Source organism: Salvia hispanica, chromosome 1, assembly GCF_029641045.1.
Source record: "Salvia hispanica isolate PSC_SH4W2 chromosome 1, Shi_PSC_v1, whole genome shotgun sequence".
NCBI lineage: Eukaryota > Viridiplantae > Streptophyta > Magnoliopsida > Lamiales > Lamiaceae > Salvia > Salvia hispanica.
Genome location: NC_142692.1, coordinates 47,743,039 through 47,762,542, shown reverse-complemented (window position 1 = coordinate 47,762,542; position 19,504 = coordinate 47,743,039). Strand labels below are relative to the sequence as shown.

Here is a 19,504-nt window from a genome sequence, read left to right as displayed (position 1 = left end):
ACATGTTGAAGTAGATAGGCACTTCATTAAGGAAAAAATCGAGGAGGGAATTATTGAGTTCCCATTTGTTCGATCTAAAGACCAACTGGCCGACATTCTGACAAAAGCAGTTGGAGCTCGGAACTTTACTGAAGTACTTTGCAAGTTAAGTATCGGGAATCCCGTTACTTAACTTGAGGGGGAGTGTTGTTAATAGTATTAGAGTTTCAAGAATGTTGGAAAGAGTAGCTATAGAGTTTCAAGGAATATAACATTAATGGTGTTATAGTTCCTAAGTATATAGTTCCCATGTACATTTACTTTTCTAATCCTATAAATAGGATTCAACATTGTATCAGAAATATCAATTCAGTTCAATGAAATACAATTCCCAGTTCAATAACCTTGAATCTTTAAATAGTTTTTTGGTGGTTCGAAGCCATTTTTTATGACGGTTCTCTTATTTTGCCGAACACAACATTTATAGCATATGAATCACAAAATTCAATTGGAAAACTACAACACACGCTTAACATATTTTCCCAAAATAATCCTTTATTGATCAGTTTTAAAAAAAAGCTATGCTTGGTGAAGAAATGGATAGTCAGTATAACCAACAACAGGATCAGAAGTGTAGAATGTGCTCCTGTCATACTTGTTCAGCGGAGCATCCAAGCGGTACCTCGTTGGCAAATCCGGATTCGCCAAGAACAGGCGACCGTACGCTACCAAATCCGCGCCATCTCCAGCCACAACTTCGCTCCCCGTAGTCCTGTCGAAGCCACCAGCAGTGATGAAGGTGTTTTTAAATGCCTTCCTCATGGGGAGGAGCTTACCCTCAGGGCACCCTTCGATCACTGTTGAACCAACAGCACGTGGCTCGATCACGTGCAGGTACACGAGGTCCAGCTTGCTGAGTGCATTGGCCATGTAGAGGCCAAGCCTGTCCGGATCAGAGTCCCCTGCCTCGTTGAAATCTGAATACGGAGACAGTCTCATCCCAACTCTTTTCGCTCCTATCTCGTCGATCATTGCTTCTGCCACTTCCAAAGCGAAGCGACACCTGTTCTCTAGGCTTCCGCCGTATTCGTCTGTCCTGTCGTTGACTTGATCCTTCATGAACTGCTCGATCAAGTAGCCGTTGGCGCCATGTATCTCGACTCCATCAAATCCTACATTTAACTTGTGGATCGATAAATATGCGGGTGTGATCTTCTTTTTTTATTGCATGATACGTAGGGAACGAAACGAACCTGCTTCAATAGCATTGCGTGCAGCCAGCCTGAAATCATTGACGATACCACGGGTTTCATCTATGGTTAATCGTCTAGGAGGAGACCAATCTACTCCATGTAGGCCTGGGCTTAGTCCTTTGTCTGTTGATGAGAGTGGAGATTGGCCACCGGGCTGGTAATCTGCACATTGCACATTATCAACATTTTATTGCGTAAATATTGGTCTATTTCCATTCATTTATTGAGAATATGTAATTAATACGTGAAAATTATATAGCTCGTGCATAGCACGGGTGATGATACTAGTTTATTTATTATGAGCAATAATAGTATTGGGATACCATAAGTAGAGACGCGACCGCCATGCACCAACTGCACGAAGAAAACACCGCCCTTTTGATGAACTGCATCGACTATAGGTTTCCATGCCTCGACATGCTCCTGTGTCCATATTCCAGGAATATCAGGGTACCTACATATAAAAGTATTCAATTGAATTCAATCAGAACAAGTCCGAATGAGTGGTATTAAAAGAAAAGTATAGTTATGTACCCTTGAGCAGTGTCTGATAAGACGGTTGCTTCAGCGATAAGGAGGCCGCCATTGGTTGCTCGCTGAGAGTAGTACAAGGCGGCATGTGGCTGTGGAACGTTGTTATATGACCGATCCCGGGTTAATGGTGCTAACACTATTCTATTCATCAACACAACACCACCCAAATAATGAGAAAAAGGTATAAAAACTAGAAAGAAAGATGAAATGGAGGAATGAAACCTGTGGGAGAGGGCGAATTCTCCCATTTTGTATGGGGTGAGCAAAGGAATAACATCATTATCTTCAGCTGCCATTACTCTGATTTTGATCTCTTAACTTTGTTTTTATTTTGTTTGTGTAGAATATATGCATGAATGAGTATTTATATTGATGCATGAGGCAGAGGGAATTGCGTAGGCCATTACATCATTGGTGTTGTTAGGAGTCATTTTTGAATTCAGAGAGGAAAGTGAATTACATGTAGAATAAATAAGTCCACAACTCATTCAAGTTTTGAATATCTAATTGTGCCGGCTGGATCTGAATATACATTAATCAGAAAATAAAATTCAAGTTCTGAATGACTGAATTGATTTTGTTTTCTTCTTTAACAGTAATCTAAATTGTATAAAAAAGATCATTTTTATGGGTTAGAGCAGGAAATATTTACTTTCTTTTATTAAAATATTAGCCTGGAAATTTTTTTATGAATTCATCCAATCCTACTCACGTTGCAGGTTAATCGGACGCAGACTATATCGAGTTGTGATTTTTTTCTTACCAACCCTAATCAGAGTAAAATTAACTAGTTAATCTGATTGAAAGAGCATACATATTGTTGCGCATAACATTTTCATGTTTCTTTCTGAAACAAACATGCAGATTGTGTCGTATGAAAGACCAAACCATGGATTCATAATAAACATGTAAGTCTTTGGATCATGAGTTATGGAGAACATTTTGAAGTTGGACTTTTTTTGGGATTCCAAGAAAATCCCAACCTCATTGTACCTGGACTCTATTTACAACCATATGCTTGACCTTTAGGAGTCTCAAATTTTATGGTAACAAAATGAAACACGATTAATCAATATTTCTCTCTCTATTTAATTCCTTTTCTTTAGAGATGCTCCAAGGAATATTATTTCTCTAAGCACGCGGAGTACTACCGGATAAATAAAGATTAATGAATTGAGAAAAATAACTAAAAAGTCAATGTACATTTAAAAATAATCCTAGCCTAACAAATTTCACTTAATAAAATGATACTCCACACAAAATTTACATAAATACTTAGAATTAATTAATTTGTAATATAGTAACAAGTTAATTTTGTTAGAAAGGTTCCCAAATAGGATTGGAGTAAGTATACTATTCTAAATATAGAAATTATATTAGAATTTGTGCTGTTTTATTGATTTTAAAAATATAAAAAAAAAAAAGACAAAAAAAGGTAATAGTAAAAACATAATTGCAGGCTGCTCTAATCATTCCCCAGCAGAAACAAGATATTTCTCGATTAGAGAGAGAATTCAACTGAGAGAGATATGAGCGAGATCTGTAGCGACAGAGTATTCCGGCTCCTGGCATTCTTTGCTTCGATTGCTCACTTTTTTGTTTCAGGTTTCCTCTTCTTTAGATCTCAATGTCATAGTATACTTTAATTTTTTTGAAGTCATGTGTGATCATATCAGATTCCTTCTATGCCTTTTTTGTCTTCTACTTCTAGCGTTTATGCTTGGGTTAATCTGTATCTTATTTGTTACTACTATATTTTATTCCGTTCTGTCGTTTTCTGGGTTAATTTATCAGGTTGTTATTTGCACTGAATTTTGGTACGGTGGTGGAAATTGTTTAATTATTCTGCTTTGATGCACTTTTTATTTTAAATTTGCGGGTTAGGGATTTAATTTGGTGTTGTGTTGGTGCGAATTTGAGAAAACTGAAGAGGAAGAAGATTAAAGAAATTACCCTGTGATAGATTTCTCCTAAATGGTGTCTTTCTGTAAAATATTATCCTGGAGATGTGTGAAGTCTAAAGGATATTTTATCTTAGAGATGCAAAAGTTTCATTCAGCTGTGAACAGATGAATGAAGTAGGACAGGAATACTAGTTTTTTCTCACGTGTAATTCTCTGTTTAGAATATTGTTTCGGTTAGAAAATTTTTTTGCATAATGGCAATAGTTATGCATCTTATGCGTTCTGCTAGCTGGGATTGTAGATTTTGGTTGTGAAAAATGGAATGGAAACTTCGAGGGAGTACTGAAGTACCGCACCCTTGTCCTAAGAGCTGTTGAAATATTCTAGTGCATGGACATCATTAAAGACCAATATGTGACCTGGAATGAGATTGGCATGACATATCTCACTTTTTTATGTGAAAGAAGTAAATTGGTTATCAAACTAAATTCCTTGTAATGTACTCCAATATACAGCAGTTTATGCTTTTGTGTGACTGTTGGAGGCGATACACCAGTTGTTGAAGAGGCATTTGAGATTCAGTTTCAAGAAAAATAACTAGAAAAACATGAAAGCAAAGGAATGTCAGTATGTGAATCGTGATATAGTGACTACTAGTGAGTGAATGGTTGAAGATATGGATGTAGTTGATGGTCTTTCTAAGATGCTGAATGTCGAGCTAAGGAAAGATGATAATGCTCATATTTAGCTATCTCATCATATATGTAGATGAAATTTATCATTAGTTCTCAGTTGTGGGGTGAATGAAACCTGACACATAAACCAATTAGTAAAAGAATCGAAAAGGCTTTTGCTGTACCACTCGAATCATATAGGATTTGCACTCATGGATAGTTGAATTGAGGCTATGTGGAACAAAAGGGCATGCGAGAGAGATTGATGGAAGTGATTGTGATTAAGCATTTAGGACTGAGTGAACTATTTTGTACTTTAAATAACCTTAGGTTGTATTTGATCTTTCCAACATTTGCCAGACATAAGATTAAACCAAACATCCATGCCTATGGACATTTGGTATGTAGGGACTGTTTGTTAAGGGTTTAGAACATGATTTCAAAGACAGGTGAACCCTATGTAAGTTTGGCTTCAGACATGAATGGATCAGAGGAAGACAATGTCCTCTGATGGAGGAAATAATGTTCCTTTACTGGAATTGCTTATCAATCAACGGTTGATGCTTTATTTGACTACATGGCTGTCCTTGTTGATATTTTAATCTGTATATGTACTGAATTTTCTGAACAATCTGTTGCCTATATAAGAATTTGATAGATATTAAGGTATAGATGTTAATGCTTAAAACATGATGGGGGTTTTTTTCACTTCAATTTTCCCAAGTTTTTCTTCATAAAAAGTTTATTTATTTATTTATTTATTTATTTTTCTTCCTTTCTAGCAATCGCAAAAGAGTGTTGTCCTTTTAGTTATTGACTGGAACTGAATGATAAATCTTCTATGCAGCCTATTCTGATGACTTGTCGTCTTCAAAAAATGAAACAAAAGCAGAACATCCTCGTGGTAGCAAGGGATCAAAAATAGCAATTATAAGTTTGGTGCTATTAGTAGCTGCTCTCGTATCATATCTCCTTTTCAAATTTTGGCAAAGAAAGAAACGTGATGAGCAGTATGCTCGTTTACTCAAGTTGTTTGAAGAGGACGATGAGCTAGAGCTTGAGCTTGGTCTTCGGGATTGAGTCTTTTACTTTTGTATTTTTATGTTTAATGAGGTGAGTATGATTTCTTATTTTAGCTTCTGTTAGTTTCACAGATTGTTTTGTTGTGCTATTCTTGTGTGGATTATTGTTGCTGCCACATACCCTCGTCCAGGAAGCTGGTAGTTATCATTCAGATTTGTTTGGATAAATGCTCGATTTGGAAAATGCTATTTGGTTTTAGTAATTGCTACTAGTCTACTTCTATAAGTAACTGCCTACAAAGTTTGTATATTATTCTGTTTTTATGCCACTTTATCCAGAGCTGTTTCGAATTATCATTCCAAAACTAAGCCATATGGATGTTTATATCTTTTGTTTCTTCTCTTTGTTTTTAATTTGTGGTGGATGCATAAAGGATTCTAGATTCTATTACCGCTCTAGAATTTCAAGGACATTTTGCCACTTGTTAGCTGACAATCTACATGCCTAATTGGCGTGAGATATGGTGGCTAAATCTACTCTGCTGCAACTTGGTTATCTGAGGAATACTACCTGATCATAAGTTGATGCCAGATTTTAGGGTTTATAATGCAATGGCTGTTAGGAGTAGTGGTTATGGCATATTGTGCGCGCGCGCGTGTGTGTGGTTTCTTTAATATATTTTGTTGTGTGAAAGATATTTAAATGCTAAGTTCTAACAATTGTTTGCCAGAAGAAAGCTATGCAGATTTTGGCTACTGGTTGATTCACGCACCTATAAACAGAGATGATGTTGACTGTATATTTTTTGGTGTATTTTCTTTCTATCATTGGTTTTGATTTCGTTTGCACGGCTTCATCAGTGGTGATTCATGAGGGGCGTGCTGGATACTGTGGGCAGCTGAGAAGAGGGGAATGCGAACACGACTTATTGTGAAGACAGATAGTAAGATATCCCAAACACATTTGTAAAGAGTTGTATCAGAATGACTGGGGCAGAAATTGAAGGTATTCTTTTTAAAGGCAGCTGTTATACATATGATGATATACATTGTTCATATCTTTCACTAGTTTGTAACTGCAATTTTTGAGTGTATATTTTTAACTATTTCCCTTGTGGAAAGCCAGTCTTTGCGACTGTGCTGTTTATAATTATGGTCACAATTTTCTTATATGTCCAATCAGTGCTGCTTGCCCTTGTGTAGACTGTAGAGAGGTTGAGTCTGAAATTAGAGGGTATTAATGTCAATTCACTCTCATTAAAATCATCTTAAAACTTTAAATTTACGTAACTCTCTCGATTTAAATTATTTTTTCACAAAAAATCATATCAAATTAAAGATAATTTTATAAGGATTCCAACGAGATCTCAATTGCATATGTTCCGACGACGTACGGATGATGAAATTTGATAAAAAAAATTTAGTTTTTAGATTTTTATCAACAAATACATCAAAAAATCTCAATAAAACCATGCAAAAATCTCAATAAATATTTGTTGATATTTTCTTGTAATAGTGTTGATATTTGTAATACACTATGTTGATATAAAAAAACATTCATGAAATTATCATATGATAACATAATGACAATATTACCCTTTTGTTGATATTTTGTCCACTATTTATTGAGATTCGTAAGATTTAATCTCATCCACTCATTTTAAAATCTAAGGATGAAGATTTGATCTTGATTTTGGATTAGGGTGCTATAACTAGGGGTGTAAGTTCGGGTACCCGCGGGTACCCAAACCCGAAAATTCAGGTACCCGAACCCGAAATCTCAAAAATATCATACCCAATATCCGACCCGTATGTGAATTCGGGTACCCTAATACCCTATGCGGGTACTCAAACCCAACTAATCGGGTACCCATAAACCCGAAATTATTATATTTAAAATTTATTCTTTTATATAAATTAAATTGTGATGAGAATAGAAATTATTAAAAATCACACAATACTTATACAGTTTATTGACTATAATTCTATATTATATAAAATAGACATTAGACAAATAGACACTACTTAATTTTAAAATAAAATTTTTTTTAGTATAAATTGAAACATGAAAGAGATTAAAATAATTTTTTAAGACATTAAATGAACATGTAAATAAAATGGAGAAAGCATAACTAATTAACTATATATTTTCAAAAGATAACAAGTAAGAACATAAATAATGCAACATTAACCGAACACGAATGTAAAGAAGAAAGCAAACGGCAAAAAGAGCGCAGCAGCAACAGCGGCGTGAAGGAAACTTGAAAAAGTGAGTCACCCGAAAAATTTATAAATCTACATGTGATTAAATAAAGTTACCCTAAATTTACCTTATGGGCCATAGGCCCTATACTAAATAAAAATATTTATCACAAATACATAATTAATTGGATTTAATCGGGTTTTAGTCGGGTACCCTAATACGGGTTTCGGATACCCTAAACCCGAAAAATCCTAATATTAACTACCCAAACCCGTACCCGAACCCATAATTTCGAGTTTCGGGTACCCATAACCCGCCGAGTATTGGGACTGGGTCAGGAATACCCGAAACCCGCGGATTAAATTTTCAGGCCTAGCTATAAGCATTAGAATATGACCCTTCTCAATAAATCCTAATTGTTTTTTTTTTTAATAATAGTATATCCTTATTGTTAGGATTTAAGGACGCGTCTAATTGTCCATAAATTAAAGGCATTTGTTGAGATAAAATATAATCTTGTTGGTGTAATAAGTTCGTAAAAAATCAGAATATCATTTGATAACTCTGATGATTTATTACATCTCCAGCCATATTACTCTATTTGCAGATATGTATGAAGTTAAATTAAAACAATGAGATATTTTATTTAATTTTTTCATTTGAAATCATGCATATTGAAATTGGTGTTGTTCCACATTTGACAACTCATCGATACTTGTAACTGAGTTATCAATACTATAGAGTATAGAGTCAAACATAATACAAATAAAGCTTTGAAAGAAAAATAATCAAAAGTTGTGAACAATTTATACGTTTATTACTTAAAACAATTCATTCCAAAAATCATATTCCACAATTTTAAACGTGAAATTATTAAGTTATGAGAAAGAAAACAAAATGATTTAAGTTTATTATTAGAAGTGAATAAATAGGAAAGACTAAGATAAAGTATGAGAGTTCGAGAGTCATATTTTCGATTTGGTACATTAGAATCACTATCAAAAGCCTTGAAGGTGAATACCATATACCATGAATTTTAATATAAAATTAATTGTGAGTATAATATATTTTAATGGGAAATTGGTTAACTAAGAGTATTTCCGGTGGCGGACTTCCCACTAGAACTTCTCATAAAAACTTCCTGTCACGTCATCAGTAGAACTTCTCATTCCACTGCCACATCACTAGGACTTCCCTTGCACTGGGACATCCCACTAGAACTTCCCGCAATAAAATTAATAAATTCACAATTATTCAATTTACGGAATTAAAATTTCACCACGAATACAGGAAAATTCGAATACTTCATTAAAAAAAATTACATAATACTTAAAAAAACATAATTAAGTTAAAAATTACATAATCATAAAAAAGTCGAGAAATACAACCCTCGGCTCTCACTCCTCCTCGTCCTCGTCATCGTCCCCGTCGCCCGTACCGCTGCCGTCTCTGACGTCCCCGCCCCCAATCTCGACGCCATAATCATCAATGGGGGGCATTCCTAAAATGCGCCAACATGCGTCGATCACATCCTTGCACATCCTTTTGTACGCAGGATCGTGTGTGCTAACCTATGCATGTTTTGACTCAGGGTCTTCGTTAGCTGCGCGCGGGCGAGACGGTCGTACTCATCTGGGGCTTCAGGGGCCTGCTATTCGACCTCGAAGGACCCGCTGCGGCTGCCGCTTCCCCTCGCCATCCGCTGCACAGCCTTTTACTTTGCCCCATCGGGCGACGACGACGGCGAGAGTCTGATCGTGGTAGCGGGGACACTTCCCCGGCTTCGGGGAGCTCGTGCGAACCAACACTGCTGCTGTACTCACCGAGTCGACACCCGCACAAAACTCTTGCGAACCCCTGACCACGAGAAATACCTCCCATTGGTCAAAATATTTTAACTTCAATTCCTTGTCGGGGTACTGGGACAAGGCCTGGTTCTTCACATCCTCCTCAGACATGCCACTGGTTGTCATGCGCAGGTTGTTTTGGTAGAGGCCGGCAAAACGACTGAGCTTAGGCCTCAACCGATCCCACTGTTTCCGGCATTGCTCGGGAGTGCGAGGCTTCGCCCCAGCCGGTTTGTGTGTGAGGTAGGCTTCACTAATGCGATGCCACAATCGGTCAATATACTAGTTCGCCCCGATATAGGGATCCTCGACTACACCGACCCAGGACTTCGCAAGCGCGGCGTTTTCCCACACGGTCCAGATCGACCTCTTCCCCCGCTCCTCCTCTGCCCCCATTTGCGAGGAAGAGCTCGGGGCTTTCCCGTTGCCCTTGCCCCTACCCCCGCCCCTAGCCTTGCCCTTGCCTTTGCCCCTGCCCCTTGCAGCAAGCTCCGCCTCATCGGGAGTCTCACGGATCGGCGATAGCCCCAACTCCTGCCCCAACTCCTCAAAAGAGAAAGTCGCGATGCCGGCGTACTGAGTCTCCGGAACAGTACTAGGGGAATCATCGGACAACAAATCTATATATGAGCGATAGACAGATTCCCTAGGGCTCCTGTGCTGCATCGTCCCACCCATCCCCGCCATATTTGGCGTCATACTCTCCATCCCCGAGGCCCCGGGCATCATCCCAACCACCCCCGCTATATTTGGCGTCATACCGCCTATCCCCGCTGCCTCGGGCATCATCCCACCCATCTGACTCATCCAATTGTACATATTGTAGAACATTTGGGGAGTAATCCCCGCCATCCCTGCCATTTAGGGATTCATCCCCGCATTAAAGTTTCTCTCCGTTCCGGCGGGAAACGTGGGTGTGTTTGATCCGCTCGTGGTGGGGGAGTTTTTATTGTACTCCATTTATAGTAGAAATGAAACTTGTAGATTAGAGAGAGAAACTTGTCAACACAAGTGGTGTGAATGAAATGAAGTTCAACGAGCCGTATTTATAGAGTTTTAAAATTAAATTAAATTTTAAGTCGGACGTCCGACCCACGCCACAATGGCGGACGTCCGCCCGCCCGTCGCGCGGATATCCGAGGATATCCGACGTCCTCACGGGACGTCCGTGTCCGACATTTTCCTTCACAATGACGAACGTCCGGTCGGAACGTCCGCCGGTGGAGATGCTCTAATTAAAAAACTGAGAAAATATACTTTAAATTATTATTAATGAATAATTAACCGAAGGTAATTATTACAAATAAACATTGTTTAAGTATTCATACAAAGTACAGAGAAAGGAAAAAGTCTATACATTGCATACACGCACAAAATCCTCTTTCGTCACTCCTCTCCTAGGTTTCTTCTTCTCTCTCTAACTTTCTTCTCTGCTATCTCTCTCTCTCTCTCTCCTGCAATGGCTGTTCCGAAATGCGAATTTCTCAATTAGGGCTCATGTGGGGAAATACAATTGATCGCTGCTGAAAACCGCGTTAAGATGTAATTTAGGGCTTTCAAGGGTTATCTCGACGGGAAATCGAGTTTGTTGCGGACTGCTTTTTTCTTGTAATTAAATCTAGAATTGGTGTTAGGGTTTTGTCGCGCATGAAGGGTCCGCTGGATCGAACGAAGGTGGTGCTGCGGCACTTGCCGCCCACGATTTCTCAGTCAAACCTCGTCGACCATATTGATTCTCGCTTCTCCGGCCGCTACCATTGGTTTTCTTTTCGCCCCGGAAAATCTGGGTAAGGTTTTACTTGCGTATATGCTCATGGGAATTGCGGTTTTCGTGGTTTGATTAGTAATTTGTGTTTAGCTCTTGTTAGGTGCATATGTATTTTTGTGGAGGTTGTCTGATAGGTATCTGTTGCTTAGTTAAGCGGGAATGGGGGTGGGTATTCGATTGGTTGTGTGAAACTTTCTGGTACGGGTGTAGGAACTTCTTGTGCCATTTATGATATTTTTGGAATCAAGTTTAGTTTGTTTTCTGTCTGTTTTACCTCTATTTAACGTTTATGTTCTGTACAATGCTGTGAGTTAGCTAGTAGAATAACCATTGTTAACTCTTAGTAGTACTCAAAAAACTTTTTGTGAAGTAAATAAAATGTGGAGGGTTCTGGTATGATTTGGTCTGCAACTATATTTTTGCGTTTTTCTTTCTTAGGGTGTTGTGCATTGACGAGAAATTTGTTATTTCATAGATATTTAGCTTTTGATGACCATTTAGATTTTTGGGAATTTAGTGCCTGTTGGTGCATTCTTCTAATGTTTCTGGGAAGGAAGCTGTCTGACTTGTTCACTGTTGGATATGGTTGTCATGGAAGGGTTATTTTAGGACTACAGGTTCAGTGGGACCCTTGGCAATTTAAAGTAATCACTTATTGCACATGGACAATCTTTTACCTTATTTTCTGCTTGTATTGTATGGTAAACACTATTCTCTAGTGAGGTTATTTGTATTTTGTTATCATTGACCTCCACAAGTTGGGTGCTTGTAACTCACGTGCTATAGGGAAGTGGAGGTATCAGAATTCTTAGGTTAAAAAATTGTTCTCTTGGAATTTAAATTTGTGTCTTTAGTGGTCTGACTTGCATTCGATACATAGAGAAAATTGTTTGATACGTAAGCTTGTTTCGGTCGTCGATTTCATGATTTAAGATGTGCCTCTCTGAATGTTTACATTTCTTCTCTGCAGCCCAAAGCATCTAAAATATGCTAGAGCTTACATTGACTTTAACAAGCCGGATGATGTGATTGAGTTTGCTGAGGTTTTTAAGGGGCATGTATTTGTCAATGAGAAAGGTAATGTTCAGAACATTAACTAAAAAGTATAGTACCCATGGTGATCTGTTTTTTGTTATTTAGACTTTTCCTACCTTCGCTTCTTATGCTTTGTTACTCCTATTTTTGGTTTGTTTTGACTAATTAGACCCAGCTTTTTACCATGTTCTCTTCGTTATGAGAAACTAAATATTTTTTTCTGACTGAGTGACCTTAATTTATCTCCTTAGGAACACAGTTTAGAACAGTTGTTGAGTATGCTCCTTCACAACGTGTTCCGAAGCAGTGGTCCAAGAAGGATGGCCGTGAAGGGACTATATTGAAAGGTAATTCATGTCTGATCATCACATGCTACTGAATGCTCTCCGACTTATTTTAATTGTAAACCAATATGTAGATCCTGAATACTTGGAGTTCCTTGAATTTCTTGCAAAGCCCGTGGAGAATCTTCCCAGTGCAGAGATACAGTTGGAGAGGAAGGAAGCAGAACGAGCTGGTCAGACTTAATTAGATGTTATTCCATGCTGTGAATGCAACAAGCTTATATAGAATAAAAAATGAGCTGGTGTTGCGGGTAATATTTACTTTTTTTTTACATGAATCATTTGGACTTTTTTTTTCTTTTAGGTGCTCCGAAGGATGGTCCTATAGTCACCCCGTTAATGGACTTTGTTCGTCAGAAAAGAGCTGCAAAGGGTGGAGCTCGGGTAGGTCTCATCACTTTTTGCTTGCAACAGGCTTTTCCTTCGCCCCTTGAGAAATATTGAAGAAGAAAAATCTGTTAGAAGTAAATGAATTATTTTCCCCTTTTTAGGAGAATATGACATGTTAGTATGTGGTGCGATTGGTGCGAAATTTTGTTATGCTTTTCCGATTGTCCCTATCAGGGTTGTCTGATAGTACTTCTTTTGCAGTGTGCAAGTGAAACATGCTTTTCTAGTGTGAATAGACCTTTATCCAGCTCTGACTAGCATGTTGTATGTTAGCTCTTAGAGGATGGAAGAAGCACAAGTGAACTTTGTGACTGATAGAATATGAAAGCTACTTAGGCAAGAATTACCCTGAAGAATAATTCCTGACATAATAAGTTGGTCCTTGTGATTATGATGTCATAGCAACTCTCATTAGGACTTGTCATTGTTCTAAAGTTCTTTTTAAATACTTGAAATGCTTTAACTTGAGGCTATGTTTTAGTCAAACTTTTTTACTTTTTATTTGTTGATATGCTTATATTTTGTTTCTTATTTACTGTACTTCATACATTATACTTGAGATTAAAGTTTAGGCTTAGATAAAGTTTTGTTGCAACTTTTCTTATTTTGTCATCGTTTTCTGCTCTGTGGGGTGGCTTAAATCCTCTGGACTGAATTACTTGTATCTCTCATCCACAGCATTTCACTGAAATAATTTCTCAGTTGCTATCAGTTATTTTTAGATTTTTATCACTAGTTGTATGGTCAATAACTTTGTTTCTGTCACCACTCCTTTTAGTATTACACTATTACTTTTTTGGTATAATTTGTATGTATGTCTGATCTGTCTTAAAATTTGATAGAGGACTGTGTTGAATGGGAAATCATCTAGAAGAGCTGGTGGAATGCCATCTAGAAATCCAGTCTCTGGTTCTTCAAAACGAGGCTCAGAGAAGCGGACATCTACTACCATGGTAAATAGATTCTTAGATGCGATTCTTGAGAGTGCTATTGATCGTAGTGTTGAGTTTCACACCCATGAACAGACATTATGGACAGTAATCCAGTTTTTGTCTTATACTGGATTGGGTATTTTAGCACTAACATCTCACTCTGTTATATATTGTACAGTATGTATTAAGGGACAGTTCCAAGATTCAGGGAAACAAAGATAAATCAACTTATTCATTGGCCCGCAAACAAGATGTTCAACAACTGAATGATAAGCCTATCAATTCAGGATCTATAACAGGAAATGAATTATTAGAAGGGGAAAATGGTATGTTCCTAATTTCTGTACCTGGATTTCATTGATGATGACATGCTCTTTTTATGTGCTAGATTATCCAATGTCATTTTGATTTTGAATTTGTTATTGTGTACTGTATTGAGGGATTTCACATTATCTATTTGAGTATTTAAATACATTTTTTGTCATGGTAAAATTCTTCTGATTGTATGTTTGATTCTATAATGATTATTATGGAAAGTCTAGTATTGAGTATCGGAATACAAACAGATACCAATCATATGTGCAGATAATGAATCAATTCTTGAAAGTAATGATACATTATTGGTTACTTGGTTTTTGCATGTGAAAAGACTAGGAACATAAATATAACAAATGGAGCATGAATGCTATATATTGTCTTGGACCTCTTGAGTAGGAAATGAAGCCTCTTTAATATTTTTGTGCTATTTTTGGCCAGTAATGTTGATTGGCTTAATTCATGTTCAAACCTGTTTAATTTAATTTTAGTCAATTGAATGTGTAAATGATGGTGGTTGGAGTTCTACTTTTCCATTGACATGTCTTTTTAACTGGTTTTTTATATTTCTATCTGTTTCTGGTTCGTTTGTTGGTTGGTTGATATTTTAGTTTGTAATGTCTTGTGTGTGGTGAAATTTTATCTTCATTACTTCGAGTTTTGCTCAATTAAGTTACTTGACTCTTTCAGACTATAAGAAAGATGATCACTTTCCACTTCTAACTTCTTTGCTATTTTTGTGTTTATCACCATCTCTTGCAGTCCCTTCATGGTATGCTATTTAATTTGTTTTAGGAGGTACAGGATCCACTGGTTCTGGGAAGAAGAAAATCCTACTTCTAAAAGGAAAAGAAAAGGAAATTCCTAACGTAAGTCTTTTACGGTTTTGTATTATGGGTTGTGATTTGAGTCCCTAGGAAGAGGAAATAAGTTTCTCAAGTTAGCTAGGAATTACATATCCAGCCCAGTAGTTCTCGCATGGTTCATTATTGTATGATGAATACCAACAGTTTTGATGTCCACAACCATCACACACACTTTACCTTTGGCTTGATACACTGAAGCTTTAGTTCTTTTTGTGGAAACCTATTGCTGTACAGGTTGCAAAGTTAGCTTTTAGGAGTACCATTAACCATTATATACTCCATTCTATACTTTAGAACAAATTGTATCATCATGAGTAGCTTCGGTTTTTTTCATTCTTACAAAATCTCATGTTGCAATATTGTACTCTATTTAAGGATTCTTGTCAGGACTGGGGAATGTTTCGAACTGGCCCCAGTTATTAATTATTCTAATTTCACAGAGTTCTGATTTAGATTAACTCCATTACAGGGAAGAAAATGAAAATGCTATGTGAATTGGATATTGTCATTGCCTTTGGCTCTATTTCCTTTGATATATCTGTTTGGTTTCTTTTACAAAACATTAAGGATGGACTCATTCTGATCTTCTATTGTTTGTAGGTACAGAAGTTAGGGTCTAGGGCTCAATAAATATTCACTTCCAATCTTCCATTAGTAATAGGATAATGGTATCATGTCATGTGCATTGCTATTAATATTGTTTTTCATAAAAACATTACTATGCTTTTTTTGTTTTGATGATTCATGAAAGATTGGTTTATCTTTCAAAGCACATTAATATGGATACACCTTCGATCATGTTTGCCAATACCACTATTATGAGAATTTTCCAAATGTTACTTTTGTCTTCTGGAGGCTAGCTTACATCTTGGATATCTGTTCTCAAATAATAATCTATTAAATGACATGATTTCACCTGTAGGTTTCTGGTGGTTCGTTAATGCAACAGAACACAGCCTCTCCTGACAAAGCTGCTACACCGAAACATAATCAGCAGCGTGAAGCTAGTGGAAAGATAATCAGGAGCATTCTTCTTAGCAGGGATACTCGTCAAAATCAACCATCTTTGGGACCACAATCAGAACTGCCTATCCAGTCTTCTAATCAGGAAAGGGATAAGAAACCTCCTCGACCCCCAAGTCTACAATCACTTCAGAAGGATACGAATGGGGCTCCTGAGGACAAGTTAGTCTCCAATGATTTGCATGTTGTACCCACCGAGAAGCAGGAGAGACGGGGAAGGAACAAGGATAGACCTGATCGTGGTGTTTGGACTCCACTTCGACGTTCGGATGGATTACATTCAAGTGATGAATCATTATCCTTGTCTGCTTCGCAGACATCTGAAACGGGAGATCCTGCAGAAGGTGTAAAATAAGTGATATTTAATTATAGGTTTTTCATTTGTTGAAGTGATTATTTTCTTTGTTGACATCGAACCGCTAATAAGATTTGCTTTCAGTGGCTTACTATGCACTATCCTGTCTAAAGTGATAATGATGTGTGTTCTGTTCAAGTTGCTTTGGTCTCAATCTTATCTAATATCAGGTTATATGATTGTTTATGCCTTTCAGGAACTCATGTAGAATCAAAGCAAGATATGCTGGTCACACGTGGTGGTGAATTCAGACCTCTAGGAGGTGCTCGTGGTAGGCATTTCTCATCTGACAATGGTGAGTTTACGTTTGTAAGTTTCACTCTGATGGTTTAGGAATTACTGCAGGGCCTTATAGGCATGGGATTCGACGTGGGTCAGCTTATGACGTGAAGGAAGCAGATGGCTCTTCCGTTGTAGAGGGGAAATCTTCAAAAAGGGGAGGTTCTTCTGCCTATGGTTCTAATGAGGTTTGTAGATTGCTATACTTGAACAACTTTTAGTGTCATCATTCATTTGTATTGCATGCTTATATATATTTCCATAAAATTACAGAAACAAGTGTGGGTCCAAAAGTCCAGGTCAGCTACATAGTTTGGTTGCATACGGTGAGCTTCGTTTTTAATGACTTGATTTTGGTTCTCGTCTCTTTTTGTCAAACACAAGATATGACTGTTTCTAGATTACATAATAAGTAACACAGGGTACCAGTTAATCTTAACTTCTAGCTAGTGTTGGGCTGCGTAGGTTTTGTCTAGTTTCATGCAGAGATTCACCATCCAGTTTATAACTTTTTTTTTATCACAACTCAGTTTCTGGGTCAGCCGTTGAAAGTTTAGGTAATTGTGGATCAAGCATAAGCATTCTTGATCTCTGTGTCCATGAAGCTAGATATGAATATGATGATTGCAGCCATGTGGCATGCTGTATTATTTATGCACAATATTTTCCCAACTATCAAATATTGCAATTGCAACATCACCTTTTAACTTTATGCCATGACAACATACTTTTTCTTCCAGTAAATTGTCTGGCTTGTACTGGTAAAATGAAATTACAACTATACGTTCTTCTGGGGCCTAGCACTGAATCTTTGGTGACTGCAGTAGCTAAAATTTTGCAGTTTTTGCAGTGAAATGCTTTTGTGAATTGCCATTTTGAAGCATAAATCAGGATGCCCGAGAGAATATCGCAGGGTATGTGGAGACTGTGTTTTGCTTGGAAGACCATAGAGGCCTTCAGTTTTGCCTGAATGCTACAGATGGTATTTACTGCTTGGTTGATTAAGAAATTATGATCCTAAGTTGAAGATGGTCAGGGAAAAGAGCAAGAAGTTGAGAAAGTGAATATGTCAAAGCATATAACACCACCATATTGATCGGTGTCCCTTTGGTAGGTTTATACTAATTGACAAGGCTATGCATCTCCAGTTCTTGCCGTTGATTTACTGGCTATCAGGGATGATGATGACTTTCATTCGCTGAACTGTAAATACAAATCTGAAGTGGGTGTACTGCTACTGCTATATAGTATGTGGTTTTGTCCAGCGGTCTTCTATCCGGTTTCAGTAAATTTACGATTGTAGACCCTGGTTAGTACCGGTATTTACTGTATCCAGCTTTGTTTAAACCCAGTTGTAAGTGGTTTTAGTTGTATGACACACCCAACTCTAAACTGTGTATGTTGAGGAAAAAGGGTATTAGGAATGACTGCCAGTGCTGGACAGTGCTTTGACCTCATTGCTTGTTGGTTTGAATGGGAAATAGAATGAGCCTTTTCCCTTTAAGGGTCAATATCCGCAATGCAGTTCTTCTAATGATAAACCTAATCCCGAATTATAGAGCTATGACACGATATACCTGAATGAATTTGTCGGTTTTGATTAGAAATAGAATTAGATTTTCATGCCATCCATCTTATTTTTGAATCTCTTATATCAATATTGGATTGGCATATATAACTTTAGAGATGAGAGATGGTACTGGAATCTTATGAAGTAACATGTGAGTATAATCCTAGATTGTAAATATATGTTTATACAGTCATTTAGAGAAATATACAACACTTGTAGAAGTCTTGTACAAAATTTACTCAACAAAGTTTATTCCTTATATCATAAAGGTATTGTTTAGACTTAAATGTAATCAAAATTTGTCTCATTTCAACAAAAAAAATTACTGTTAACGATCATACATAAATGTTTGAACTAAAAATTAGCAAAAAAATCAGAATTTGAATTTGATTAGTTATGTGGACGTTGGGCGTAGCTGTTGATTTTAAATATAAACTATTTGAACTTTATTGCTACTCCCTACTTATAACATGGGACGCAGTTTGATGGTTCGAAATTATAGGTGCTGAGAATAAAAAATTGCTAGACTGTATAAATGATAAAACCAATAAAAAAATTGCTAGACTGTATAAATGATCAAATCAATAGAAAATAGATATCGAATTTTATTAGAATAAAAACACACCGCTATTTAAAATAAATGATGAAATTTGTTGTGACTTTTGTACTGCTCGTTGTTATATCTTCTTCAATTATATAATAATCATCTAAAATCGACCATCATAATATAGAATTATGCTAAAAAACATATCCTATAATTTATATGACAAAATTCACAAAAAATTGAATTTTATGGTACAAATTAAAAATGTGCAAAAGTTATGATTTAATTCATTATTTTAATAAGTTGTAATAACTTCCAATTTATTTTTATGTTGAAGATATTCAATAATTTTGTTACTATTTTTACACCTGTTTTAGCTAAGTAATGCATTTCTTTTCAGCTTATAATAAGAAAGTAAATGTTTTATTCGTAATATGTTTAATTAAAAAGATAAATAACGTATTTTAATTTATTTATAAACTTGTAATATGTCATTTAATGTTATTAAGATTCAAAAGTTTAGTACTCGTACTAGTTTATATACTACTACTAGACATACACAAAGAATCAACTAATGGTCTACGAACTGATATAGCTAGCTTCGCCGAATCATTTATCAGTCTATTTTTTAGTATTTTTTTTAATGAGTGTGAGAAAGTGAAATGAA

At 36.6% G+C, this 19,504-nt stretch overlaps 3 protein-coding genes across 6 annotated transcripts; 2 read left to right on the top strand and 1 right to left on the bottom strand.

Annotated features, from left to right (window-relative positions):
- Positions 1–357: 357 nt before the first annotated feature.
- Positions 358–2,091, bottom strand: LOC125218585 (12-oxophytodienoate reductase 1-like). 2 transcript variants are annotated; one of them, XM_048120278.2, is made up of 5 exons: positions 1,989–2,091; positions 1,767–1,907; positions 1,556–1,686; positions 1,233–1,394; positions 358–1,151 (listed from the first exon to the last, which is right to left on the bottom strand). In XM_048120278.2, the coding sequence occupies exons 1-5, from the start codon at positions 2,060–2,062 to the stop codon at positions 559–561; spliced, it is 1,101 nt and encodes a 366-aa protein (XP_047976235.2). In that variant the 5' UTR covers positions 2,063–2,091; the 3' UTR covers positions 358–558. The 2 variants fall into 2 exon arrangements, with proteins under 2 accessions (XP_047976235.2, XP_088918761.1); XM_089062635.1 differs by having other exon boundaries at positions 1,767–2,082.
- Positions 2,092–3,212: 1,121 nt separating this feature from the next.
- On the top strand, positions 3,213–6,538 carry LOC125218728 (uncharacterized). The gene is made up of 3 exons (XM_089062642.1): positions 3,213–3,371; positions 5,192–5,457; positions 6,228–6,538. The coding sequence occupies exons 1-2, from the start codon at positions 3,296–3,298 to the stop codon at positions 5,422–5,424; spliced, it is 309 nt and encodes a 102-aa protein (XP_088918768.1). The 5' UTR covers positions 3,213–3,295; the 3' UTR covers positions 5,425–5,457; positions 6,228–6,538.
- A 4,232-nt stretch (positions 6,539–10,770) lies between these two features.
- On the top strand, positions 10,771–18,236 carry LOC125222170 (regulator of nonsense transcripts UPF3). Of its 3 annotated transcripts, none has more exons than XM_089062630.1 (13): positions 10,771–11,203; positions 12,155–12,261; positions 12,471–12,566; positions 12,638–12,736; positions 12,868–12,947; positions 13,796–13,906; positions 14,064–14,211; positions 14,996–15,069; positions 15,989–16,433; positions 16,641–16,715; positions 16,778–16,911; positions 16,997–17,049; positions 17,565–18,236. In XM_089062630.1, the coding sequence occupies exons 1-12, from the start codon at positions 11,064–11,066 to the stop codon at positions 17,033–17,035; spliced, it is 1,548 nt and encodes a 515-aa protein (XP_088918756.1). In that variant the 5' UTR covers positions 10,771–11,063; the 3' UTR covers positions 17,036–17,049; positions 17,565–18,236. The 3 variants fall into 3 exon arrangements, with proteins under 3 accessions (XP_088918756.1, XP_088918759.1, XP_088918753.1); XM_089062633.1 differs by having other exon boundaries at positions 10,772–11,203; positions 16,790–16,911; positions 17,574–18,236; XM_089062627.1 differs by having other exon boundaries at positions 10,772–11,203; positions 17,574–18,236.
- The last annotated feature ends 1,268 nt before the right edge of the window (positions 18,237–19,504 follow it).